This window comes from Bos javanicus, chromosome 19 (genome assembly GCF_032452875.1).
Source record: "Bos javanicus breed banteng chromosome 19, ARS-OSU_banteng_1.0, whole genome shotgun sequence".
NCBI classification, from domain to species: Eukaryota; Metazoa; Chordata; class Mammalia; order Artiodactyla; family Bovidae; genus Bos; species Bos javanicus.
The window spans coordinates 29,733,428-29,761,276 of record NC_083886.1 but is presented as its reverse complement, the minus strand read 5'-3'; the positions used below and the strand labels follow the sequence as shown (position 1 = coordinate 29,761,276).

Here is a 27,849-nt window from a genome sequence, read left to right as displayed (position 1 = left end):
CTGGGTCACCCTAGACCGGCTCAGTGCCCTCGGGCCCTCAGTTTCCTCACAAGCAACAAAATGAAAGGCGATTGGAAAAGCCCAGAGGCCTCTCCAGGAGCTGATGCTCTGTTGTCTGTGTCCCGGGGGAAGCTGCAGGGGAGTAGGAGCATGGGAGGGTGCTCGTGAGCCCACCGGAAGAGGGCTCCAGAGTTCAGAGGCAGTGCATTAGCTGATGTCTTTGCGGCAGGACTTCTCAGAACCTTTTAAGTGATGTCTTTGCAGCAGGACTTCTCAGAGCCTTTAAGATGTTTACTTGTGGTATGAGTATGTGGTGTTCTCAGTCTCTGTTTGCTACATAACCTCTGTTCCTTCTTGAAGCATCTCATGGGGCTTCTGTTCAGCTAACAAGTGTGTGGGAAACATGGAACCACCAGCCTCGTGGGTGAGGCCCACCCAGCCTGGTGTCCCCTCTCCATCCTGAGAGTCCCCTTGGTCTTATGTCCCAGGGAAGGAACTGGTGCTCTTCCTGCGCCCGCAAACCCAGCTGCGCCTCAGTGCAGACTTGGAGGCCTTGGATCTTCAGGGCCTCCTGCCAGACTGGGAGTTGGCCCGGGCATCCATGCTGTCCACTGACAGTGGCATCGAGCGGGACCTTCCTCTGGGGGCTGACGAGCTGCTGGCACCTGGCAGCCCCGAGGCAGAGCGAGCCGGGCTGCAGCGCAAAGGGGGCATCAAGAAGCGGGTGTGGCCCGCGGACATCGTGATGCCCGGCAGCTGGGATGGGCCCCCAGGGCTGCACCGGAGGACTGGCAGACCCAGCGGGGATGGGGAGCTGCTGCCCGGCGTCTCCCGGCTGCACACAGCGCGGGTACTGGTGCTGGGGGATGACAGGATGCTGGGGCGCCTGGCCCGGGCCTACCGCAACCTCAGGTAGGGCCCCAGAGGGCGGCTGGGGACGGTCGGGACAAAGGTGGGCCTGGCCTGGGCTGATGAAGGATGGAGAAATGGGCTGGGGGAGGCCGAGACCAGGGTGGAATGGGGGGCAGTGGTACACTGTGTTCCCCCCAAACCCCACACCCAGCCACCAGGGAGCACCGTGCTCCCTGCTTTACAGCACCCATTCTACAGATGAGAAGGCAGAGGCTCAAGAGTGAGCAGGTCAATTGCCCAGAGTCAAAAAGATATTAAGTAACAGAGCCAGGAGGTGGAACCAAGTCTGTGGGAAGCCCAAACCCCTGCTCATGCCTGCGTTCTGCTCCCCCTGCCAGGAAGCGAGAGACCCAGAGGTTCTGCCTCACCCCCCGACTCAGCCTGCAGCTCTACTACATCCCCCTGCTGGCTCCCGAGGTGCTGGACTTGGGGGTGGGCAGTTGGGAGAGGGGGGGACCTAGGGGAAGGGGTGGAGGGCAGGGTTGGGGGGTGAGCCCTGGGGAAGGGTTCGAGGGTATCAGGAGGAACAACTGGGGTCAGTCTTCCTTAGGATGCGGAGCTGGGCAAGACCTGGAGGGCTTCTGTCCCAGAAGCCACAGACATGGGCCCTAGGGGTGGCAGAGATGCCTTTTCACTGTGGCAGCCTGCCCATGACCCCACGATACCATGGCTGATGCTCAAACAGGAGGGCCTCTCTTACACACACACACACATACACACACACACCCCTACCCCTTCCTAGGGGGAGATGAAGCCACACTGGCAATATTTCCTTTCTATCGCCCACTCTGCTTCTGACAGGGGATCCTTAAATTCAAGGCACTGCTTGTCTCTCCCCTTTAAGGCTAATGACCGTTTTTCAGTGTCCCTGGCAGACATCCTCGGGAAGGGGGGTTCCAGCTTCACCTTAGGTATGAGACCCGTCTTCACATGGTGCAGAAATCCAGGCCCCAAGAGCTTGAATAATTTGACCCATTCCCAAAGCTAGTTTGTCTAGGACCGGCACGTGGGGACCCGCCCCCCACTGAGCAGGAAGAAAGTGCCAGAGAGGCCCTGACCCGCCGCCCTGTCCCCTTGTTCGCAGACGTCTGCGACATCCAGGCGTTCGGAGCTGGGAGAGCTGGCCGCGTTCCTGGGCCGCGCGGACCCATGGTACGAGGGCATCGTCAACAGCCTGTGCCCCACCATCCACAAGCTGGCAGAGATGGTAGGGGATGAGGGGTAGTGGTGGAGGTGGGGGCGTTTTCTTGAATTTCGACCTCAAGAGTCAGCCCCAAGGGGCCCCACGAGGGATAAGGCAGAAGAGGGGCCCTAAGGAGCTAGTGGCTAGAATTTACTCTGTACCAGACACCTTCCTGTTTGGACAGGCCCACTGTGTGGAGAGGACAAGGGAAACATTCTTTATTCGTTATTAAAGGGTGTGGGCCAATGATATGCTTCTCATTGGAAACTTGTGAGTTTCCTGGGCCGCTTTGCAACGGTTGCGACAGTTAGCGGTCCTGAGCACGGCTCCGCGCCAGGCACCGTTCTAAGCGCTCGCACCTGCAGCCCTACCAGCTGGGTACGCGTGTCTGTCTACTGGTGCTGTCGTCATTTTACAGATCAAGCAGCGGAGGCACAAAGAGATTAGGTCTCTTGCCCAGAGTCACAGGATGAGTCCCACTCAGAATAAGGCAGCTTCATTCCAAAGCATGTTCTCTGAGCCACAAGCCATCGCGCTGTCCCCAGCCCCAGGCAGTGGTGAGGACAGGCAGGGAAGGGGCTCATCTTTCACTGATTTGAAAGGCCTTCTTCTGTCATATGTGCAACAGACATGTTTTACCCACTTTTTTCATTTCAGTCTTGTCAGAAGTGGAGTTTGTTTTGACCTACAGAATTTCAAATATGTTTATCCTTTATGGTTTCTGCCTTTGCAGCCATGCTTTGAAAGACCTTCTCCATTCCAAGATTAAATTCACTGATAATTTACTCTAACACTTTTAGCATCTATTTTTTTACATTTAGATAAACTGTCTGCAATTAATTTCATTATGTAATTTTATTTTTTCCAAGTGTTTAGGCTATTGTTGTAAAGCTATTTATTGGGTATACTATCAGCTTGAAATGCCACTTTTGTCATTTATTAAAATTCTTACATATGCTGGAGTTTATTCTTTCTCAGTGATCTGTTCATTTCTGTATAAATTTGCACTTTTATATTTTCGTATCTGGCATGATACATTCACCCCATTATTCTTCTTTTGCAAAACTTTTCAGACTATGTTTATTTATCTTTCCATATAAATTTTAGAATTCCATTGTTGAGTTTGTTTGTTTTTGGATTTTTCTTTTCTTTTCTTTTGCCACACTGCAAGGCATTGGGATCTTAGTTCCCCAACCAGGAATTGAACCCACGCCCCCGGCAGTGGAAGCACAGAGTCCTAGTCACTGGACAGCCAGGGAATGCCTGTCAAGTTTTATTTTTAATCCCATTGAGATTTTGATTGAATTTTGGAGAATGAACTTCTTTAGCACATTAAGTTACCCTCTGGGGGTGTGGTATAACTCTTCACTTCTTAAAGTCTTTATTTCCCTCAGGATTGGTGTTCCGTTTTCATCTGTATTATTTTTTTTAGATTCCACATGTAAGTCACATCATATGATATTTGTCTTTGTCTGACATACTTCCTTTAGTGTGATAATCTCTAGGTCCATCCATGTTGTTGTCAGTGGCATCATTTCATCCTTCTTTGTGGCTGAGTAATATTCCATTGTATACATGTGCCACATCTGCTTTATCCATTCATCTGTTGATGGACATTTAGGTTGCTTCCATGTCTTGACTATTGTAAATAGTGCTGTTATGAACACTGGGGTGCTGGATGGACCCTTTTGATTAAGGGTAGAAATCAGCTGGCAGGAAAGGCTTGGACAGCGCTGAAGAAACAGCGAGGTTAGTTCAGGGCAGGGAGCACGAGGGGGTTTTGGAATTTCTCTGTTAAGAAAGTGGCAGGTCCCACAGCAGTGTGGAGGGGGCTGGCTGAAGACAGTCTCCCTCCCTCCCTCACAGCCTCTCTCCCTGGACACATCCCAGACCGTAGACCCCTTCATCCTGGATGCCATCACCTACTATGTTCGCATGGGCACCCAGCCCGTCTATTTCCAGATCTACACGGTCAAGGTAAGCTTCCCACCTGGGGCTCCAATGAGACCATGGCAGCCTGTTGGACTCCAGGACCCCTGGCTCCGGGGAAACGGGGGACCAGGATGCAAGTCATAAACTCATCCAGACGTTCTTTTTTTTTCCCTATATTTATATATTTATTTTATTTCTTTGGCCATGTCGGGTCTTCCTTGCTGCACACAGGACCTTTCGTTGCAGTTCACAGACCCTCTAAGTTGTGGCCCGTGGGCTTAGTTGCTCCTCGGCATGTGGGATCTTAGTTTCCCTACCAGGGAACGAACCCGTGTCCTCTGCATTGCAAGATGGGTTCTTAACCACTGGACCACAGAGAAGTCCCCCATCCAGACATTCTTGGCTGTTAACTTTATATTCTTCCTCTCCGGATAAGTAAGATAATCATTAACTTCTAACACCTCAAGTTCATGCGGAAGGACTCTCTGTCCTTCCATCCTCCCCATCATCCTTGCCAACCTCACCTCTTGCAGCGACTGCCCTCACCTCTGCTCTGCTCACCCCATTACACAATCAAGTGCTTCTCCTGGGTGTTCCTGCGATGCTCTGGGCCGCACTCTGGCACCTCACTGCCACTTTGTCATGTACCTGCAGATGCCAGTGCCGCCCCACCAAGACTCTGAGTCCCTTGAGATGAGACTATACTTTGTTCATCTTGAGTCTCCTGCTAGTAGCACAGTAAAGTGTGTGTGTTTGTGTGTGTATCAGAGGATGCGTCAGTGTGGGACTGGCTGTGTGCAGTGGGTATAGAGTTAGAGGCAGTGTGAGGTACTGAGAAGTTCATGGCTCACCTCCTGGTACCTCTGCATGCTCACTGTATGATCACAGCTACCTTCACCTCCCTGACATTGATTCTCCCCACCTTTTTTTTTAATATTTATTTTTATTTATTGGCTGCATTGGCTTGTGGCACATGGGCTCTCCACTTGCACCTCCAGAGCATACAGGCTTAGTTACTATGAGGCATGTGGGATCTTGGTTCCCTGACCGGGAATTGAACTCATGTCCCCTGCCCTGCAACGTGGACTCTTAACCCCTGGACCACCAGGGAAGTCTCCCTCCCCACTTTTAAAAAAAATTAATTAACTTATTTATTTATAGGCTGTGCTGGGTCTTTGTAGCTGTGCTGGCTTTTCTTGAGCTGCAGTGATCTCTAGCTGCAGTTTGCAGGAACCTCACCATGGTGGCTTCTCTTTTTGCAGAGCACAGGCTCTAGGATGCATGGGCTCAATAGTGATGGCTCGTGGGCTCTAGAGCTCAGGCTCAGTAGTTGTGGCACACAGGCTTAGTTGCTCTGTGGCATGTGGGATCTTCCCAGACCAGGGATCAAACCTATGTCTTTGGCATTGGCAGGCAAATTCTTTACCACTGAGCCACCAGGGAAGCCCCATTTTCCCCATCTTTAAAATGGGGAAAGTAATCTTCATCACAGGGTTTTTGTGAGAATTCAAATGAGTAGAAAAATATATTAAACGATTGATGGGGGAAGATGATGGCAAGGCGGTCGGCACATGGAAGATTCCAGGACAGTGGTGGGAGGATCAAAATCCCACATCCTGGGACTTCCCTGCTGGTCCAGTGGCTAAGACTCCACTCAGGGGGCCTGAGTTCGATCCCTGGTCAGGGAACTAGATCCCACATGCTGCAACTAAGACCCAGTGCAGCCAAATAAATAATAAATAAGTAAATATTTTAAAAACATCCTGGGCTGTGGGGGTTACTGGGAGCTGCCCCTGGCAGGGACGACCTCCCCCAGCCTCCCTGCCCCCCCGCCAACCTCCCTCCAGATCTTCTCTGGTGATCTGAGCCAAGACCCTGCCGAGGACATTTTCCTCACCGAGCTCAAGGTCAAGATCCAAGACTCCAAGTTCCCCAAAGGTGAGCATCTGTCTCCCCTTTCCCAAAGCTCAGCTGACTCAGCTTCCTCAAGGCCCACTTCCAGAAAGTCCTCCCACCTCTCACAGCCCCATCCCACCCCTTCCTTCCCACCACTGCTGAATACCAGGGTGCCCTGTCCCCTGCAGGCTTTCCCAGCCCTAAGGGCAGCCTGGCCCCCCCTGAGATGCAGCTTTTCCGCTCTGGAACAGATGTGGCTTCACCTAGGCCTCAATGAGGGAGGGATGGGGCCTCCCACCTTCATTCAGCCTCTTCTCTTCCCACAGATAGTTTTTCACCCCGGAGGAGGGGCGTGGCTGAGGGTCCAGGGGCTGAGCTCTCCATCTGCTACCAGAAGGTCAGTGGGTGTGGCGCCGTCAGGAGGTGGCCGGAGGTACCGCTGGAGGGGGGCAGGTGTCAGGGACATGGTGGGGGTCGGGGAGCGCGGAGCAGACAGAGGGACCTTCTGCTCTTCCCTTGACACAGCCCCCAGTTTCCCTACCTCCAGAGCATTTTGCAGGGATGGGCGGGTTATGACTGGCCTTACATATGGACGAGGAGGCCATCTGATGTAAGGAACAGGGCGCTATCCCTTTGTTCAAAAATACCTTCCTCCCTAGCTGACCAGATGCATCGGAGTACAGTCCTCAGTCTGGAGGGCGGAACGTGCTCTGAGTGCTCTGAGCCTTCGTCCTCTGGTTCCTTACTGGACGTTAGCTTAACCAGAGCTCAGGGCAGTGGTGGGAAGCGGAGAAGGAGGGGTGGGGAGACAAGCAGACTGTTGATGTGGGGATGTGTGCCCTGTCCTGAGGACCCCTTCTGTCCCTGCGTCCCCCTCCGCAGGCCCTGCTCAGCCACCGGACCCGGGAGGTCACCGTCTCCCTGCGGGCCACCGGGCTGGTCCTGAAGACCCTTCCAGCCAGTGACACTGAAGGTGAGGAGCTGGGCAAGCAGGGAAGCTGGGGCAGGAGGAGGAAAGAGGGTGGAGGGCCAGAGATGGAGGGAGCGGGAGAAGGCAGCTTCCCTCCCCATCTCTGGGAGAGCAGGAAGATGGCCCAGCTCCCACTCATGCCGGGCCCAGGGCTGGGCACCAGGCTGCCTGGTGAGGCCCAGCCCGGCCCTCAGGTGGGTCACCATCAAGCAGCCCAGGGTGACGCTCCCCTGCCTGAGCAGGTACGGGAAGGGGTTAAAACAGGAAGGGGCGGTGGTCACAGTGGGTTCGTGTCCTTCTTAGGAAATAGCATCCCCAGCTGCCCTCCTTCCCTGGAGGCCCATTCACAGCCCCGCATCTCACCCTTCCCAGTTTCAGGGCCCACCCTCTGCACCCCTACTGCTGCGCCCGACACAGACCACATGTGCCTGAAAGTTAGTGTGACAGAGATTGTGAAGACCTCCAACTTGGCGGGAAGGTCCTTCTCTGTAAGTCCTGGGGAGGACAGGAGCTGGGGAGATTCACACAGGGTAGGGTGAATCAGAGAAGAGAGCCTGGGGAGGGTGTGCAGAGAAGAGGGAGTGAACCCCGAGCCTTTGTGAGCCCCTGCTGTTGGAGCCAGTCTTCCTGTTGGGAAGAATCTGATTTCCAGTCTGTTTGAAATATTGAGCACCCACTAGCCCTCTTCCAGGGCCCTGGAAGAGGTAAGGCCCCACCCCCACCTCCACCTGGACCATCGGAGGACCTGAGATGTACACAGATAACTACAAAATGCACCCAAGTACTGTATCCCCTGCTCACAGCAGCCAAAACAGCAATGGCCCAGCCCTTGTGTTTGTTCGTTTGTTTGTGGCTGCATTGGGTCTTCATTGCTGTGCTTGGGCTTTCTCTAGTTGCAGCGAGCAGGGGCTGTTCTTCCTTGTGGTGCTTGGGCTTCTCACTGTAGTGGCTTCTCTTGTCACAGAGCACAGGCTGTAGGGCATGTAGGCTCAGTAATTGTGACCCAAGGGCTTTGTTGCTCCGTGGAATGTGGAATCCTTCCGGACCAGGGATCAAACCAGTGTCCCCTGAATTGGCTGACGGATTCTTAGTGACTGCAGCATCTGAGAAGTTCCGGCAATGGCCCCAGCCTTTGACCAAATAAAACCATCCCATGGCCCTACCACCGCCCTTTGCCCTTTGTTCTTATTGATACTCATAGAAATACAGACGTAGGACCTGCCCATTTTCTCCCTATCTGATGGCCACTCTGGATGTCACTGCCCTACTCAGTTGGGCTTGGAGTACATGATTACACCTGAACCGTGTTGTCAGAAAGCCTGGACTCCCCCCTCACCCAGGCAGATACTCCCTTTAGGTCAAGCTGCCTAGGAGGTCTGATGCCCGAGTGTCTTGAGTACTTCTGTGACATCCTGCATCCCTGCAGGTCAGGATGTCTTATCACCTCCCACCTCATCCTAGCCCTGGGCATAACTCGACCCTTTCCTCTGGACTCTTCCTAAATCACCTCCTTAAATAGATAGTGTTCTCACTTTGGTCCATGACCCACTTCATTTCTTAGCTCCTGGGCTATCAAAGCTATGTCCGTGGCTTTAGTCCAAGTTGTTCAGGGCACCCACATCTTTATCTCCTGCTCTGACATTCACCCCTGAGTGTCTGACCCCTAAATTAGCATGAGCTGGGTGTCCCACAACACCCCAAACTCAAGATACTCAAAACCAAAGCCCGAGCTTTCCAGTAGTGGAGTTCTCTAGAGCCAGACTGCCTAGACTCAGATCTTGGGGCTCTCATTTACCAGCTATGTGACTTTAGGCAAGTGTCTCCAGTTTTCTGTGCCTCAGTCTCACTGTCTGGAAAATGGGGATAGTAATGGTAGCTACCTTATCTGGTTGTTGTGAGGACTGAATGATGGTGACATGTAAAGGTTCTAGAAGAGCACTTATCCAAGTCAGAGCTATATATGTGGTATGGTATTGTTTAGTCGCTCAGTCGTGTCAGACTCATTGCAGTCCCATGGACTCTGACCTGCCAGGCTCCTCTGACCATGGGATTTCCCAGGCAAGAATACTTGAGTGGGTTGCCATTTCCTTCTCCAGGGTATCTTCTCGACCCAGGGATCGAACCAGTGTCTCTTACATCTCCTGCACTGGCAGGTGGATTCTTTACCACTGAGCCATCTGGGAAGTCCCATATATGTGTTAGAGGCTGTTGTTATTTCATGCCCTCCTCCACTGTGTCCATCTCCTGTCCAGTGAGGCCATCGTTAACCAGTCACCTTTCCCAGAAACCTGGGAGTCAGCTCAGACGCCTCCTCTTCCTTACTTCCCTTTGTCTGCCAGTGTTCTCTCTCAAACGTTCTCATACGTCTCCCTTCTTCATCCTCCTCCTGGTCCAGCGAGGTTGACCAGCTGTCCCAGTTTGCCTGTGACTGGAAGGTCTCCTAGGACTTGGGGTTCTTGGTGCCAAAACTAGGGAAAGTTCTAAGCAAACTGGAGCAAACTGGTCATTCTTGGGCCAGATTTTTCATCCACCTCCTTCTGGACAAACTCAACAGCCCCCCGTTGTCACACCAGTGCTCCTTCAGTCCACCTTCCGCACTTCTGCCCGTGTGCTCTTTCTAAAACAGACACATCACTCCATGCTTAAAACCCCTTGATCATCTTCCTCTCTCCAGGCAGAAGGGTGGAAGAACCTCAGTGTTGCATAGCTTGGTTCCTCTTCCTCTCCATTTGCAACCCCAGCCAGCCCTGCACGCCCTTGACACTGGGTTATCTGTGATACCAAACCAAACCTGGGTCCTCTCGCCCAGGTGCAGTAAAGCCAGTCTACTGATGCTGGGTTGTGGTGAAGAGAAGTGTAGCTTTTATTGCAGGTGCCAAACAAGGAGTCCAGGGCAGCTGATGCTCAAAACCACCGACCTCCCCAAGGAGTTTCAGCAAAGCACTTTTAAAAGCCAGATGAGGGAGGCCTGTCCTAGGCTATGTGATCAGTTGGTATACAATTCTATGATTGGTTGATGGCAAGGGAACAGAGTGATGTCATAGGCATTAACACCATCAATCCTTAGGTGCCAGTGGGTCTGAGGGCTACCTGCTCATGATTATGTAATTAATAATTATCATGTAGTTAATTTCTTCCATTGGTGGTGGTTTTAGCATCTGTAATAAAACAACTCAGGAAATGTGCATCAAATACTGTGATCTAGGTACTTCAGAGAGGAGCTGAAGCATAGGATATGGGGGATGGGCCTGTTACCGGGAAGCCCCCATAGCACCCTGCTCAGTTACATTTGGAAGTGTGCTGGCCGTCCTTCCTCTGCGCCTCACTTGGCCTGAAACCCCGTTCCTCCCTTTCTCTTCCCTGTCCTCCTTTAATGACCTCTGTTTCTCTTTCAAGATTAAACTCAGGTGTCATCTCCCCCAGGAGGCCCTTCCCTGCACATCCTCCACCCCCCTCCCTGGAGAGCTATGGCCCCACGTCTGTGCCCGCTGCCACCCTCCCCCCGCCCCAAACCCTGGGGACATGGCCATGGCAGCATTTGCAAAACTATCAGTGATGTGATCTCAAGGTCTCTGTAGGGCTCAGGCCCTTCTCCATCCTCCCATCATTCAGCGTGGGAACAGCTCACAGCAGGAGCTCTCCAGATGTCTCCTGATCTTCTCATCCAGCCTCCACCTCTGCAGGATCTCACCCCTAACCAGAGCTTCCTTTTTCTGGGGCAGCCTATGCCCTGGAGGAGCCCTCTATGGGCTGAGAGCTCTGTACTGAGCTGAGATTTCCAGACAGGATGCTGTGTTTGAGCTTCGAGCTCCAGGGTGGACCTATTTCCTTTTCATGTATTTCCTCTTTCAAAGTCAGTTCCTTACAACGGTTTCTATTTTGAATGACCTCTTTAAATAACCTGGTTGTGGGAATTTTGAAACTCTAAACACCCCAGTGAGTTCCCTTTTACCTACAAGGTAGTTGCTAATAGTAACATATTTTTGTACTCAATAGATGAGAAACAAAAAGCACAGAGAGATTAAGAATCAAGTCCAAGGTCACACAACTAATAAGTGGCAGACCCAGGATAGGAACCCGGGTGCTCTGGGTGTGGAGTCTCTGCTTTGACTCTCTTCCTGGGAGATTCTTGCACACCCTGCCCAGAGACTTCTGGCAGCCAACCCTCCCAGTCCACAAAAGTCCAGCAGAAATGCCCGGATGTGCTTGACCTCCCCAGGTTTAGTCTCTGTTTGCATGCATATATGCCCAGTCACGTCTGACTCTTTGCAACCCTAAGGACTGTAGCCCCCCAGGCTCCTCTCTCCTTGGGATTTTCCAGGCAAGAATACTGGAGTGGGTTGGGTTGCCATTTCCTCCTCCAGGGGATCTTCCCGACCCTGGGACTGAACTTGCATCTCCTTCATCTCCTGCACTGGCAGGCAGATTCTTACCACTAGGTCACCTGGGAAGCCCTTCGGCATGGTTGTGAAAGTGAAAGTCACTCAGTTGTGTCTGACTCTTTGTGACCCCATGGACTATACAGTCCCTGGAATTCTCCAGGCAAGAATACTGGAGTGGGTAGCCTTTGCCCTTCTCTAGGGGATCTTCCCAACCCAGGAATCGAACCAGGGTCTCCTGCATTGCAGGTAGATTCTTTACCAACTGAGCCATCAGGGAAGCAGTTCCCTGCAATTTGACAGCAGGAAGATGGATCAGCCCTGCCTACAGTGGTGACCTTATAAAAAATGCCCAGGCTTGGGTTGGACTCCAGACCACTTAGATCAGAATCTAACTTTATGTTTGGGAAAGGCGGATCTGTGCTTGAAAGAGGTGGAGACTAAGGCTCTAGAAACTAGTGCTCTGTGGTGGTGGATCACCCAAAGCTGCTGTCCACATGTGGAAGTGGCCAGTGACCAGAAGGGCCCTAAGAGCCCCATTTGGAACCCAAGATGCTCCACCTTCTCTGTCCAGGGGGAGGGGCCTCTCAGGAATAGCAACCCCCTGCACCCCCTCCGTGCTCCCCAGGCCACAGGTTGGAGGGCTGCCTCAGGGCTGTTTTCCTTTGGTCCTGGGTGCATTTTGAAGAAGCCACAGGGCTTTGGGTTTGGAAGGCGGGGTTTCCTCCACCACTACCCAGGTTTCCCAAGCAGGGGATGGATCCCTCCTGCCTGTCACTGGTCCCCTGATACAAACTGATACAGGCCTGGTCTGACTCACAGGGGTAAGTTGCCACTTTCTAGACCTTCTATCTCTGCCCCAGGGAAATGATCTTGTATGCAATCCAACTAATAACTGGGGTCAGGGCTTATAAAAACCTGGACGTATCCCCCAATTGCACACATAACACGCCTGTCATATAGGAGGTGCTCAGGTCACTGGAGTATCTGGCAGGGTCCACCCGCAGCATCCCAAGTTGTTTTTTAAATTAAGGACAACAGGTTGGAAAAAAGAACTGCACAAATGATGGGCAAGTCAAGGGCCAGGGCAGCCTAGAAGCACTTCCTGCGGGGCTGTCACTGCTCAAGAGTCACTTGCAGAAAGAGAGGCAGGGGCCCCCATGAACTGGGCAGGAGGTGTTGGCTGGGCCGTCTGTTACCAAGGTGACGCTCCCTGAGCTGTTTCTGTTGCAGGTGGTGACAAACACCTTCCGGACAGCCAACATCCAGATCCAGAGCCAGGACCGGAGGCTGCTGACCCTGTTGCTGGACAAGGACAGCTGCCGCACGTACAAGGATGTGGTCAGGTGAGGTTGGGCTTCATGGCAGCCAGCCCCTCCCCCTCCTGCCTCGAGCCCTGAGCATCTTGAAGGGGGTTTGGATCCTGTGCCAGGCAGCTGTCCCTGATGGGTATGGACTCAGGTGATAACTTAAATCCAGGCAAAAGAGCACTTGAGTGGCTGAAGGTGGGCAGCAGCTGAGATTATACTGTCCTAAATCTCCTCTACAGACGCTCAGCCTGCAGCCCTTGACCCATCCCCGGGGCTGGCACTGCACCCACCCCCCCACAAATACACACACGCATACACAGGCTGCTCTTCTGAGGCAGCTACACTGCAGTTAATGTGACACTTACTGGTGTCACCTGGAAGGTGTATTTGGGTCAGGCAGGCACACAGAGTGACCCACCTGGGCATGAACTCTCCCTGTGTTCACCCCAGGCTGCTCTTTCTCATTTTGACTCTTCCTCAGCTCTCATCGGCCCCTCCCCCTTGTCTATACCAGACAATAAAGGGTATATTTTAAAGGTATATTGTCTATACCTTTAAAATGCCCAGGCAGATTGGACCCCTGAGATGGGTCTCCTGAGCTGGCCTCTCTCTCTCCCCATAGGTTCGAGGTTGCTCCCTGTCCAGAGCCGTGTTCCAGGACCCAGAAATCCAAGGTGCTGGGGCTCAGCTCCCACCAGCAGGAGATGGAAAGGAACAAAGCCAAGGCTAAGCCTCTTCTGATACCCATCAACACATTCTCTGGCATCGTCCAGTGAACCCGAAGGGGAGTCCGAGAGTGGCGGGCTTGAGAGAAAGGATACACCACCCGTCCCTGCCCCAGTGGCTAGAAAAGGTTCCCTGGGGCGGCTTTCAGCCGCATCTAGAAGCCAGCAAGTGCAATGGAGCACAGGATGGGTGTGATGGAGCAGCACCCACACAAAAGCCCAAGAAGGCTGTGACCAAGCTGTTCACACAGAACCCAGCTCCTCAAGCCTGCATCCACTCTTGCATGAATTTCCAGTTCCCGCCTCTCCCACTATCTTCTCCCACTCAGGCTGAAACCAAGATGAGAGCTGCGGTCTGGGCCAGGGCCCGGCAGCCTGGGGAAAACAAGAAGCAAGCAGCGGCAGCTACAACCCTCCCTTCCCACCCAGGCTGTTCCCTTCAGCCTTGGGACCACTCCCAGGTGGGCGTCTCTCCCAGGTGAGAGGACGTGTTAGATTCAGTAAATGCACACTAAAGTCTCTCTGCTGTCATCTAATATCCAGCAATACTTGTATGTTATTTCATTTAAATTTTTTCTTTTGGGCCACCCTGCATGACATGTGGGATCTTAGTTCGCCGACCAGGAATCGAACCTGCGCCCCCTGTAGCGGAAGCACAGTCTTAACCACTGGACCACCAGGGAATTCTCAATACGTGTATTTTAACAGACATCGGAGGCACGACTTAGTCTAACCTGATGTATCCATTTAGCTAGGTGAGAGCTTGGTGAAACATTCACTGGTGTGTTCTGTCCACCTGCCCAGCTCCTCATTCACGTTCACTGAGGGCCTCCTGACCTGCGCTATTGCCAAAGTGGAGGTGGGAATGCAAGTTCGTTTCAGAGGAGCCAGAGATTAAAGACATCAGATTTATTGGCTTTGAGTTCAACAGTGTATATCCAGATGTTAAGTTCATACCTATCACCTGGGCATGGTGACTCTGGGATGGAAGTGTCCCTTCCAAGTTTGGGACCGAAGAGTAGAGAAGTAGGCACTTCTCTTGTGGCCTTATTGCCCCAGGAGTAGGGGGCAAGTCTGAGCACATTCTCAAAGCCTAAGGAGATGGTGTAAGAGGGGCTGCCTGGGGTGCTTAGGCAGATGGGCCCAAGAGTAGCCTTAAAGAGAGCCCCTGTGCCTCTGTGGGCATTGGGAGCTGGTAAGGTTTTTCCCAGATAGCTGAATGCAGACAAGCCCAAGGGGTCTCACTGTGAAAGGGAAGAGGTGCAGCCATGAGGTGGCAGCAGGGACCCCAGGATATGGACTGCGGATATCTTGATGGACACCACATGGCAAAGGCCCTGCTGCTCATTGGCAGTCGACCCTAAACAGCTAAGATGGACAGGTCAGTGAATGTGCAATCCTCCACTGAGGCTGTCCCGTGAGGAGCCCAGGGAAGAGGGGGGAACTAGGAACAGCCCTGAATGTGACTAAGGTGACTTTAAACTGGAAATGACTGGCATCACTGAACATGGCTAGATTTTCTTTTTCTGTCATTGGGGTGATGTTAATTGATTCATACCAATTTGAGCAACAAGTACTAGATTCTTGAACTAAATGTTTGCAGGACTTACTCAGAGTTAGGGAGGGCTCTGAGCCTTCCCCCAACAATCTCCCCACCAGCTTACAAAGAAAGCACTTCGTAGACAAAATTCTGCTGCACATTCAGGTGTGCGTTGGCAAGTAGCCCCCTCATCCTCACCCCCAGCCAAATTAGGTGCTCTGAAGAAATCTTGCTTGAAAAGTTCACTGAACAGCTCTTGTTGAACACTGGGCCATCCTGGAGTAAAGGCGGCTGGCTATTCCAAAGGGTTTGGGCTGCTGGAATCTCTGGATTCTAATATCCTGTTCACCAAGGGAGGAAATGCCTCCAAAAAAATTATAAACAATCCATGTGACATGTGAAATTTTGCCAATATCTGTCGGGATAATTAATAAATCCACTTCCGTTGATGTAAGATTGTTCACATGCTAGTATTACTGCCTCTGGAGTGACTTTTGGATGAAATGTTAGCTAGCCACCCCTGGCGTGTGTAATCCCAAATGGACAACAAAGCACTCCTAGGGATAATTTAAAACCATCCAGGGACTTCCCTGGTGGTCCAGTGGTTAAGATAAGACTCTGTGCTTCCAACGCAGGGGGCACAGTTGGATCCCTGGTTGGGGAACTAAGATCACACATGTGGCCGAAAATAAAAACCGATCCAGGACATGTATAATGTTGGTGGGGTGGGGGTGTGCTGGAGGGCTGCCTGGAGGAGCTGCCACCTCAAGTCCACCCTCAGCTGTCAGTCCCTCTCAGGGGATGTCTCCAGTGGAGAAAACTGTGTTGCCTAAAGTCATGCCTCTTCCATGGGCAGCTCACATCCAATCAGACTGTTCTAGGCCCTGGGGACAAAAATAGCACTTTGACTCTGATGGGAGAGAGACAGTCAACAAGATAAACCCCTGAAATAGAAGCCAGTAGCACGTCTGACCGGAGAAGGCAATGGCACCCCACTTGAGTACTCTTGCCTGGAAAATCTCATGGATGGAGGAGCCTGGAAAGCTGCGGTCCATGGGGTCCCTGAGGGTCGGACACGACTGAGCGACTTCACTTTCACTTTTCACTTTCATGCATTGGAGAAGGAACTGGCAACCCACTCCAGTGTTCTTGCCTGGAGAATCCCAGGGACAGGGGAGCCTGGTGGGCTGCCGTCTATGGGGTTGCACTCGACTGGAGTGACAGCAGCAGCAGCAGTATGTCTGACATGGACACTGCTGTGGAGGAAAATAAGCAGGAAGGTGAGCAGGTGAGCCTGGGGAGGGGCAGGATTTGTCAGTGAGGGTGGCAGGGACGGTTCCTGAGGGGGAACTGGATGGTCCCTAATCAGGGGGCCAGTGAGTAAACACCTGAAGAGCGTGAAGAGGCCGGCGGGGTGTCATATCACGAATTCCATTCTCGCTCCCCAAGTTTTCCTTGCCTCTAGAAGTTCAGGGAGGTAACTCAGCCTCGCAGGCGACGGGGGCCCTGAGGGGCGGCCTGGAGCTCACCCCGAAGGCCCCAGCCTGTGCACCCACAGGTGCGCACGCCTCCCGCACCTGCGCGGCGCCCCGCAGGTGCGCCCGGCAGGTGCGCAGCCCCCGCCCCCGAGGTGCTGCGTCCTCCTGGGCGGGGCCACTTCCGGGCCGGTGGCCGGACGTGGGGGCGGGGGCGGCCGTTGACCCGGTGACCGCGGCGCCGCCAGAGGCTGGAGGCGCCCTGCGGCTCGCTCCCCCGCCTCCCTCCGGGGGACAGGACACGGCGGCCGCCGCCCGCCCGGGTCTGAGGGAGCCCGGCAGCCATGAGCGCCAACCCGCAGTGGGACGTCAGCAGGGCGCTGAGGGTGGCCAAGCTCTTCCACCTGGTGTGTGGAGTCCGGGATGCCTGCGTGACCCCGTTCCTGACCCTCTACCTGCGGCAGCTGGGCCTGGCCGCGCCCTGGGTGGGCATCCTCATGGGAACCAAGCACCTCATCGCTGCCTCCTGGGCTCCCTTCTGTGCCTTCCTGGCCAGAAGCCACCAGAAGCGGAGGGTGCTCATGACAGCCTCGCTGCTGGGCTCGGCGGGGGCCAGCCTGTTTATGGTCCTGGTACCGCCCCTGGACAGAGACCCAGGGGACCGCCGGTGTAATGGAAGCCACAGCTTGACTGCCGAGGGCCCACCACCGGGAGTCGAACTAACTGTGACTGTCACCTTGGCCTCAGAGCCAGCCTCCAACTCCCCAGCGGGGGCGCTCAGCCTCCCAGGGGAGAGGAGTTCTGGGGTCGCTGGAACCCTTGGCTTCCGAGAAGGGCCTGGGGAAAGTGCCCAAGAACCTTTCAGTTATCCACCCAGCTCCTCCGTGGGCTCCACCCAAGGAACCAGGAACAGATCCGGAGTTCTCCTCCATCCTGACACTCCAGGAGTGACAGGTTCTCCCCGTGAAGGTGCTTTTAGAGTGTTCAGTCCACCACTCCCTCTGTTTGCTGGGGGCACGGTGCTGGCAAGTCCAGCCAACCAGTCGGCAGCCAAGAGGGATGGTGGGGCCCTTGGCCTCTCCTTGGAAGGGCTGCAGTGGACTTTCATCCTCTCACTGGGCTCCATGGTGCTCTGGGAGCTGCTGACATCCCCTCTGGAGCAGGTGGCCGACGACAGCCTCTACGAATACCTGGATTTTGTGGATGCCACTGACCGCCACAGAAGCCTATGGGTGTGGAGGCTGCTGGGCACATCAGTTGGTGTGTGTGGCATTGCGGCCTTGGTGGGGCCGCTGGACTGCTTCCTGGCGACCAGTGGCCCGCGGGGCGTGGTGCACTTCTACGGCTACTCCCTGGTCAGCGCCCTGGCTTTACTGGTGAGCATCGCCTTTCCTGTTCCTGTCTGCCGGCGGCAGGAGCCCAGCTACAGGACGGTCAAAGCCCTGTCCCTCGTGGTCGGCGACCCCCACCTCACCATCCTGGCCCTCACCATCTTCTTGACAGGAGGAGCCACCAGTGCAGTGCAGAACTTCCTGTTCTGGCAGATGAAAGACCACAGGAGCAGCGAGCTGATCATGGGTTTCTCCGTGGCCCTGGGCTTGCTGGGGGAAATTATGCTTCATCCTTTCAAAGCTCTGTTGCTTAGGAAGCTGTCCAGGGTAGGCACGGTGGGGCTGGGGCTGGGCTGCCTGGCGGGGCAGCTGCTGTATTACTCATTTCTCTGGAGCTGGTGGTCCGTCCTGCCGGCTCAGATCTTGAGCGCCCTCAGCCACGGGGCTCTGTGGTGGGCAGTCAGCACCTCCATAGAGCACCTGGCCACTCCTGGAACAGAGAGACCCCTGAGCGCCGTGTTCCGAGCCCACGTTTGTGGGAGTGGGGCCAGCCTGGGAAGCTTTGTGGGGGGCTTCGTGGTGATGCGCTTCAGCCTGCCCGTGCTCTACCAGGCCTGCTGCGTCCTCTTGTTGCTCTGGCTGGCCTTGTTCCTGTCCATCCAGCCCAGACTGCCCCAGGAGCGGAAAATCAACTACTCCAAGCTGCTGACTGTGGAAGCCAGTGACACAAGCGACTCTGAGCAGGGGACCGAACGGGACTGGCTAGTGAAGGCCATAAGGGAGGAACACTCTGACTGGAGGGGCTGAGAGACAGAGCCAGGATGCACACTGATCTGGGAAGGAGTCGGAGGGACGGACAAGACTCAGTCTGCTGAGGGCAAAGCCCACAAGTCCTGCGGGGCTTCAGGAAGCCCTGCAAGAGAGAAGTGTGTCTGTGCCAAAGCTCCACGGGGTCATCTCACTGCATGATTTTCTTTACTTTTGTAGTAAAAGGAGATTCAACTTTTGGCCATTCAATCTTTGGAAAATAATGGTGCAAGAATACATTTGCTATAAAACAAAAAATGTTCCCTCTGTAGTCACTCTCTTGGCAATGGGGTTTGGAAGAGCTTTGCATGGTTTGTTGTTGATTTCAGCTGTGGCTGAAGTGCTCAGATGAAGCTGATGGGGCCGGGAAGGCGATGGGACCTGCAGGATTCAGTTGGCAGAGGGGGCCTTGACTTTGGTGAGTCACATGCATTCCTGTGGATCCTAAGGCATAAGCCTATCTTATAGGGCAGGTCAGGATGATAATGAAACCAAAACTCTTCTCTTTACCTGTCTCTCTCTGCATTGATATACAAGTGTTATACTCACACCCAGATACTTAAGTCTCCAATAAGAGAAAGTGATAGGAAGTGTAATGTATATTGGATGGGTGTGGAGGTGATTAGGTTTTCATTCTTACTCTCCAGTGTGTGTGTCACCAGGAGTAGGATACTAGACTCATCTCCCATACTTCAGTCAGAGCAAAAGTCATTTCAAGTCCTTTGGACTCAATTTTGCAGGCTCCACCATGTAAGAGCACATGGAGATTTTTTGCATCTGCTTTGATAAGGGTGCAGCAGCCTCCTTACGGCCAGGACGGTCTATACTACCTCCAGAGCCAGGATGCTACCGGTGGTCCACATGCTACCTGTGCCATTGGGCTGCCCACAACAGCCTTATGAATCAATCAGAATCATTCACTGCATCATTTAAAATTTTTACTTGACTGCATTGGGTCTTAGTGTTGGCACGCAGGATCTTCAGCGTTCATTGGGACATATGGAATCTTTTAGTTGCAGCATGTGGGATCTAGTTCCTCGACAAGGGATCGAACCCAGGCCCCCTGCATTGGGAGCGCTGTCGTCTTAGCCACTGGGTCACCAGGGAAGTTCCTAGAATGTACCGTACCCTTTTATGTCCCATTCCTTGCGCTCAGCATAATTGCAGTGGCTTCTGACACCAGCTACCAGGAGTCACACCGTAGGTTAAGAAGCACACAACTGCCCTCAATTCAGACACTAGCCACAAATTTGGGGGTCCCCAGGATCACCCTCACTTCTGACCAACTGGCTACCAATTTGGGGTTCCTACTTTCCTCCTCAGGTTCAATAATTCACTAGAATGGCTCACAGAACCTAGGAAAGGACTGCATAACAGTTTTACTGTAGACAAAAGATACAATTCAGAACAGCCAAGAGGAGAGACTCATAGGGTGAGGTTCAGAGAGTCCCAAAGGTGAAATGGGCAAGTCCTCTCCCCACGGAGTCAGGACCCCTCACCTCTGAGCACACCGATATCCACTGGGGAGACTCTAGCATCTGTGGTTTTTACCAGGACTCCATTATAGCTGCATGGTTCATTGAGTCATTTAGCCACTGTCCACTTCCCAGAAGTCAGGCTGATGTCACAGGACTCCAAGCCCCAAACTTCTCTTCCAGCATGTGGTTGGTCTATCTGGCATGGCAGCCTTCTGAGTCATCTTATTAGCATTAGGGTCCCTCATTAGTCACTCCATTAACATAAGTCAGAGGTCCATCCTGAGTCATTCATTAGCATAAACCAGGGCCTATCTTTAGTTACTTCATTACCATAAACCAGGGGCCCTCCCAGAGTCACCTCATTACCATAAATACAGGTGTGGTCCAGAGAGACCCACCAAGAATAACAGGGACACTCATACCTTAGGAAATTTCAGGAATTTAGAGGCTGTCTTCCAGAAACCAGGGATAAGGGCCAGCCGGCAGGCCCAACAGAAAACATCAATACCCAGGGATAAAGACAAGTTAAGCTGAATGTCAAGTGAGAAGCTCAAATAGAATTTCAGGAAGAGCAGGGTAGGCATGATGATTGAGTGCCGGGAGAAAAACTAATGGAGATGATCATTATGGGCTTGCATACTGAAGGAATGATCAAGTCACAAAGAGTTAGAACCAAGATGTATGACTTTTACTCTAGTAACAAGCCGTTGGATCAGTTCAGCTTCATACCATTAAAAGTAAATGAAATTCTTATCTGGCAGCCTCGTGGCTATCAGAGATACAGAGTTCTAGCATATGTTTGTTCGAGCTCAGAGGAAAGTAAAAATTGGAGGAGCAATTAACCTTTCTGCCCAGGCTGACTTAAACCATCATTTCCCAGGTGAGTTTTGCAGAGTACTTGATTCTAGCGGGATGGTGGGTGGCGGGGGTAGGGGTATTAAAAAATAATTCTGGGCTAAACAATTTAAGAAATGATGTAAATGATGTCACCTCTTAGAAACTGATAATACATATGAGCGTTTAAAGACTCTGGAAAGCCCATAGCCAACAAATTTGTTTAGCTTTGTCTGCCCTGTAATTCCCCTGACGTAACACGTATCAACCTTCTTCCAGGTTCGCACATCACTACCTTGCAGAACTAGTGTGCCCTAGAGGGTACTTTGGAAAACACCAGTGTTGGTAGTTTTCTGTGTGACCTTTTTTTTTCCCCCAACAATTCTGTTTACTTTTGGGTGTGCTGGGTCTTCATTGCTGCGTGGACTCTTCTCTAGTTTCAGCGAGCAGGGACTACTCTCTGGTTGCAGTGCTCGGGCTTCTCATTGCCGTGGCTTCTCTTGTTGCAGAGCACAGGCTCTAGGGTGCATGGGCTTCAATAGTTGCGGTTCCTGGGCTCTAGAGCACAGGTTTAATAGTTGTGGCACGTGGACTTAGCTGCTCCCAGGCATGTGGGATCTTCCCAGACTAGGGATTGAACCTGTTTCCCCTGCATTGGCAGGCAGATTCTTTACCACTGAGCCACCAAGGAAGCCCTGTGTGACCTTTTGGACTCAGGGAGACATCTGGGCCCCAACCCCAGAGTGGCAAAAATCTGGGATATCCATGCTAAGACAAAGCCATCTCATTAAGTCAGAGCATCCACTCATTTTACAGATGAAGCAACTAAGGCTCTGAAGGTTAAAATTCAAAACCAGACTTCCAGCCTCCAGAACTGTGAGAAAACATCTATGGTTTAAACCATCCAGCCCATGGTGTTTTATTATGGCAGCCGGAGAAAACTAATACAGTATGCAAAGGAGTGTCATAGATGGAATCAATAACATAGCCCTTGGTTATTGATTAATAATAAAGTGGAGGTCAGAGAAGAAGGAGGTATCAAGGATCATGGATGACTTTGCAATTCTGAACCCATGTGATAAGGAGAAAGGTCTGTAGAAGTGGCAGAGTCCAGAGTGATAGAAAACCAGCACCTAAATCATAAAAATGGAAGATAGTATAGCAAAAACACTCCTAGGCCTACCAGTTGCCTTCTACAATGGATGACTGTCACTGAGCCCAGGGATACGGCTGTTTAGTGATACTTGTGATATGGGGCAGAGCAGAAGGCATTCACAATACCCAGAGGCTTTTCCAGAGCTATGTTCAGGAAACCTGACTCTCTTTTCAGCTCTGTTTGGGAGATAGCTTGGAGACATGAGTTTGGACTGGACTGAAGTTCGTCTGGATCCTTGCAGCCTGTGGTCTGTGATGGGAGGGTGATGTGGTGAGGTGGCTTCTGCTACAGAAGCAAAGCTTAAGATATGACCCCTCGGGCAAGTTACTTACCTGTTGGTCTCATCTTCCAAGTCTGAAAAACAACATCTTGGTCTCTATGATCTTTTAAGTTGTGCCATCTGGTGACATGATCCCTTTCTTTGAGCCAACGTCACATTGCCTTGGCCCTTCTCACCCGGCAGAGCCGCATGGTGTCCTGGAACCCAAGGGATGCAGGCTCTGAATGTTTATTTTCATTTCTGAGTCTGGCACAGAGCCCCTGGTCTGCTGTGCAGCTTGGCCATGTGGAGCCCCAAGCCCCATCCCTAGATGACCCCCCTGCCCTCAGAGCCAGGGTCCCAGGGCATGAACCCAAAGGCAGTCTCTGGGGGCTAGAATTGCAAGCCTGTGGGTAGGGAATCCAGGACAGGGGTCGGGGGAGGGGTGTGCATCTAAGATGGAAGGGGGAGGCCCAAGCAGGCACCTTCAGTGCAGAAAACTTCATCCTTGGTTTGTTGTTCAGTCGTCAAGTCATGTCCAACTCTTTGCAACCCAGCACGCCAGGCTTCCCTGTCCCTCACCATCTCCCAGAGTTTACCCAAGTTCATGTCCATTGACGCCATCCAACCATCTCATCCTCTGTCATCTCCATAGCCTCCTATCCTCAATCCTTCCCAGAATCAGGCTCTTTTCCTCTGAGTTGGCTCTTTGCTCAAGGTAGTCAAAGTATTGGAGCTTCAGCTTCAGCCTCAGTCCTTCCAATGAGTGTTCAGGGTTAATTTCCTTTACAACTGACTGGTTTGATCTCCTTGCTGTCCAAGGGACTCTCAAGAGTCTTCTCCAGCACCACAGTTTGAAAGCATCAATTCTTGGCCCTCTGCCTTCTTTATGGTCCAGCTCTCACATCTGTATATGACTGTTGGAAAGACCATAGCTTTGTCTATACTAATGTCATCTAAATTCCAGCTTTGCACATGTCAACCATCATAGGCTGCAGCCCTGGACTCCTGTGTCACCTCTGCCCTGTGCAAGGGGCGAGGGCATCCTCTCAGGCCAGAGAGGCCATTTTCTAGCTCCACATGGAGTATGTGCAAGAGGCGTAGGCTGAGGGCTATAAGGGGAGGGCTGCTGATCCAATCCAAGACGGGAAGTGAGGGGAAGGGGGTCAGCTCACAGTTCAGAAGTATTCCACCAGGGGGCACCAAATACACGGGGAAATGCCCCCACTGGCTTCCTTGGGCAATCCCAGTCCCAGCTCTTCCCAAAGCTCCAATTCAGGGTGAGGCCGGCTTCCTGAGGACCCTGTAGCTCCTGGAGCTGGAAAGACAGAAAAAAAAACCCCGAGCATCAGGTGCCACTGATGCTGTCAATGATGCTGAGCTGGCTCTGAGTGAGAGACAGGACACCTCCAGGAGACAGGGTAAGAAACACAGATACCAGCAGCGCTGCCAGCTCAGAGCAGCCTCTCAGTTATCTCTTCCTGAGACAGGCTACCCTTCTGTTGCTTCAGTCTTGATCAGAGTGGGTGACAGTCAGTGTTAAGTGTGACAGAAACAGGGCAAGCGGCTGCATGGCCCACTTGAAGATCCAAGGGTTCATATCCAGAATATAGAAAGAACTAGAACGTAACAAAATCAAGCAACCTGATTAGAAACGTAGGCAAAGGACTCAAATAGACATTTCGCCTTAGAGTGTATACAGATGGCCAACAAACACCCGACAAAATGCTCTACTTCAATAACCATTTTGTAGTTGTTCAGTCGCCCAGTCGTGTCCAACTCTTCGCGACCCCGTGGACTGCAGCACACCAGGCCTCTCTGTCCCTCACTGTCTCCCGGAGTTTGCCCAAGTTCATGTCCATTGCATCTGTGTTGCCATCCAACCATCTCACCCTCTCGCCCTCTTCTCCATCTCCAATAACCATTAGGGAAATGCAAACTGAAACCATGGTGAGACACCGCTTCACACCCATTAGGATGGCTGCTATTAAAAACAACAGCAAAAACGAAAAAACCCAGACAATAGCAAGCGTTGACAACCATGTGGAGAAATTGAAACCCTTGTGCGCTGTTGGAGGAAACAAAAAATGCTGCCTTTTTCTGAATGTAGGTCCGGTGGGGAAGCCTGACGTAGCTTTACCGGCACCTGCACAGAACGACTGCCTCACTTTTTTCTCATTTCCAATCACCCTTCCCCACGCTCCCCGCGCCTCAAACCACCCTGCTTCTGCATCCTGTAAATACTGTAAATACCTGTAAATGCCTGGTCTTCCAGGAGGTGGACCTGAGGTAAGTTCTCCCATCTACTGGCTTGTCTGCCTCCTGAATAGACCCTTTCTCTGCGGCAAACCTCAGCATCCCGGGCTCACTGTACGTTGGGCAGATGAACCTGGCTTGGTGACAACATGAGGTCCTTCCCACGGTCAGATTCCTACAGACAGAAAGTAGACAGTTGTTACCAGGGCTGGGGTCCAGGGGGAACAGGAAGTGTCGTTTCATGGGCATAGTGTTTAATTTTTCCAAGATGAAAGAGGATGGAGGTTGGTTGCACAACTGCATGAATGGATTTACTTCTCCTGAACTGTACATTTACACGTGTTTAGGGTGGTCAGTTTTATGTTTTACCACAATTTTTTTTTTTTTTAAGTAAAAGAGGCAGGTCTAAAGGAGGAATTGGCTCTGGGAGTTGAGGTTTCTGAAGTGAACAGTAGGTTCTCAATTCTGCTCCTGTCGCGCTAAGAGAGCTTGAGGTTGCCCTAGGGCAGGAGGGCCGCTGCCTCCTTCCTTCAGCAAAGCAGCTGTTCCTTCGTTCTCCAGCTACTAAAAGACTTAGCAAGGGAACTGCTCTGGTGGTCCAGTGGTTAAGGCCTGTGCTTTCACTTCAGGGGCTGGGGGTTTGATTATCTGATAGGGGAAGTTGTGGATGCTCATGACAGGGCCAAAAAAAAAAGATTCAGCAAGGCCTAAGCAGTTGTAAGGCCCGGAGGGTTGTTGTCCACCCTGCAAGGAATTTGAACGGTTTGGGAAATGGAAGGATTTCGGGGAACTCACAAGCTGGTGACGCTCATCTCCAGGCTGTAAGCCAGGATCAAGAATCATACCTTGCATTTGCAAAAGTGAATTCCTCCTGAGACTTTCAACCTGTGGTCTATGACCTTCGCTCCAACTATAATTTTAGCCAAGGTTAAATTGGAGCGTTTGAAGCTCTCAGTTCATATTTCCTTTCACAGTATCCTTTCACCAGTGTTTCATCTGGTGTCATTTTTTTCTCTTCTTTTAAAATTTTTTGTTTTAAATTGCAGTATAGCTCATTTATGATGTTGTGTTAGTTTCAGGTGTATAGGAAAGCGATTCCGTTGTGTGTACACATTATTTTTTTCAGATTCTTTTCCCATATAGGTTATTGTGTGTGTGCTCAGTTGCTCAGTCATGTCTGACTCTGTGACCCCGTGGACTGTAGCCCGCCAGGCTCCTCTGTCCATGGGATTTTCCAGGCAAGAATACTGAAGTGGGTTGCCATTCTCTTCCCCAGGGGATCTTCCTGACCCAGGGACCAAATCCAGGTCTCCTGTGTTGCAGGCAGATTCTTCACCATCTGAGCCCCCAGGGAAGCCCCATATATATAGCAGTGTATACACGTTAATCCCAACCTCCTAATTTACCGCCCCCCCACCACCACTGTTTCCTTTGGTAACCATAAATTTGTTTTCCAAGGCTGTGAGTTTGATTTGTGAAAAGCTCATTTGTATCATTTTTTAAGGCTTCTACATATAAGTTATATAATACGTATCTTTCTCCGTCTGACTTAGTATGATACTCTCTAGGCCCTTCCACGTTGCTGCAAATGGCATTATCTCATTCTTTTTCTGGCTGAGCAATATTCCATTGTATATATGTACCCCATCTTCTTTATCCATTCCTCTTTTGATAGACATTTAGATTGCTTCCATGTCTGCTGCTGTGAACATTGAGGGGGCATGTGTTTTTTTGAATTATGGTTTTCTGTGGACATACATCCAGGAGTAAGGTTGCTGGAACTTAGAGCAGCTTTACTTTTAGTTTTTCAAGGAACCTCCACACTGTTCTCCACAGCAGAAGCACCAACTTGCAGCCTTAACGTAACAAGCGTGGGCAAAAAATTCCCACACTCAGCAGAACACAGTGCTTTTTTGCTTAGTTACTCTTTTCTGAAGTTTGTATGTAATGTTTCTAAAGGACCTGTGTTTGGTTTTGTTAATTTTGTCCACTGTTTTGCTCTCTTTTCATTTCTCCCATTATTTTATTGCCTTCCTCCTTCTTTATGTGGCTCACTATGTTGCTTTTTTTTTTTCCCTAACTTCTCCAGTTACACACTGACACCTTTTATTCCCAGTGTTTCTTGCTTTCCAATAAACATAGTCAAGGTTTTAATTTCCCTTATGCGCTGCTTTAGTACAAATTTGGACATTGTAATTCAGCACAAACCTTAGCATTGTAATTCAGTTTTAAGTATTTCATAATTTCCCTTGTCATTTCCTCCTTAGCCCAAAAGTAATTTTAATTTTTTCCTAGGAATATGAGATTTTTAAGAGTTCTCCTTTTATTCAATCCTAACTGTATTTCATTGTGGTTGGAAAATATAACCAGTGTCATTCTTTGTAATTTGTGAAGATTTTCTTTGTTGGGTCAGTATAAAGAGTTATGTGTGTACATATATTTTAGTTTAAGATTATTAGTTGTGTTAGTCAAATATTCTATCTTGCTTATCTTTGATCTGCTTGATGTATCCTATTCTGAAAGAGTTGTGATACCATCTCCAAATGTAACTGTTAATACATTCATTTCCCTCATTTTTTCATTTCATTTATTTATTTATTTAAGTATAGTTGATGTATTAACATATAAGTTTTGGATGTGTAACATACATGCTGCTGCTAAGTCACTTCAGTTGTGTCCGACTCTGTGTGACCCCATAGACAGTAGCCCACCAGGCTCCCCCGTCCCTGGGATTCTCCAGGGAAGAACACTGGAGTGGGTTGCCATTTCCTTCTCCAATGCATGAAAGTGAAAAGTGAAAGTGAAGTTGCTCAGTCATGTCTGACCCTCAGCAACCCCATGGACTGCAGCCTTCCAGGCTTCTCCATCCATGGGATTTTCCAGGCAAGAGTACTGGAGTGGGGTGCCATTGCCTTCTCCGTAACATATATAATGATTCACATTTTTTTAAGGTTAGACTCCATTTGTAGTTATTATAAACTATTGGCTATATTCCACATGTTGTACAATATATCCCTGTAGCTTACTTTATACATAATAGTTTGTATGTCTTAATTCCCTGCTCCTATTTTTCCCCTCCCCATTTTCCCCCATTTTAGTTGTTTTTTGCTTTATATATTTTGAGGGCACATTGCTGGGCATGTATATGTTTATGATGTTATTTCTTCTTCTTTTTCTAGTCATGCTGCACAGCTTGTGGGACCTCAGTTCCCCGACCAGGAACTGAGCCCAGATCACGGCAGTGAAAGCCCAGAATCCTAACCACTAGGCCACCAGGGAATTCCCTGTTGTTTTTCCTTTATTTATTATTTTCCTTATTAGCATACAGCATCTCTATTTTCCCTTTGTTAATTTTTACCTTAAATTCATTTTTTTTTCTTCTGATATTAAAATTGCTACTGTGGAA

The 27,849-nt window shown here is 51.1% G+C and overlaps 2 protein-coding genes across 6 annotated transcripts in view; both read left to right on the top strand.

Moving 5' to 3' along the window:
* PIK3R6 (phosphoinositide-3-kinase regulatory subunit 6) overlaps window positions 1–15,301 on the top strand; it is a 39,696-nt gene extending 24,395 nt beyond the window's left edge. For 4 of the 5 annotated variants that reach the window (XM_061391028.1, XM_061391029.1, XM_061391033.1 and 1 more), the window contains 10 exons: window positions 489–912; window positions 1,251–1,329; window positions 1,997–2,119; window positions 3,962–4,072; window positions 5,875–5,965; window positions 6,250–6,320; window positions 6,806–6,896; window positions 7,266–7,381; window positions 12,506–12,618; window positions 13,205–15,301. In XM_061391028.1, the coding sequence (XP_061247012.1) occupies window positions 489–912; window positions 1,251–1,329; window positions 1,997–2,119; window positions 3,962–4,072; window positions 5,875–5,965; window positions 6,250–6,320; window positions 6,806–6,896; window positions 7,266–7,381; window positions 12,506–12,618; window positions 13,205–13,358 (1,373 nt within the window). In that variant the 3' untranslated portion in view covers window positions 13,359–15,301. The remainder of the gene's footprint in view (window positions 1–488; window positions 913–1,250; window positions 1,330–1,996; window positions 2,120–3,961; window positions 4,073–5,874; window positions 5,966–6,249; window positions 6,321–6,805; window positions 6,897–7,265; window positions 7,382–12,505; window positions 12,619–13,204) is intronic. The other variant, XM_061391031.1, reaches the window with a different exon arrangement.
* A 1,184-nt stretch (window positions 15,302–16,485) lies between these two features.
* On the top strand, window positions 16,486–27,849 carry MFSD6L (major facilitator superfamily domain containing 6 like). The gene has a single exon (XM_061391034.1). It carries the CDS (start codon window positions 16,667–16,669, stop codon window positions 18,458–18,460), a length of 1,794 nt encoding a protein of 597 aa, XP_061247018.1. The 5' UTR covers window positions 16,486–16,666; the 3' UTR covers window positions 18,461–27,849.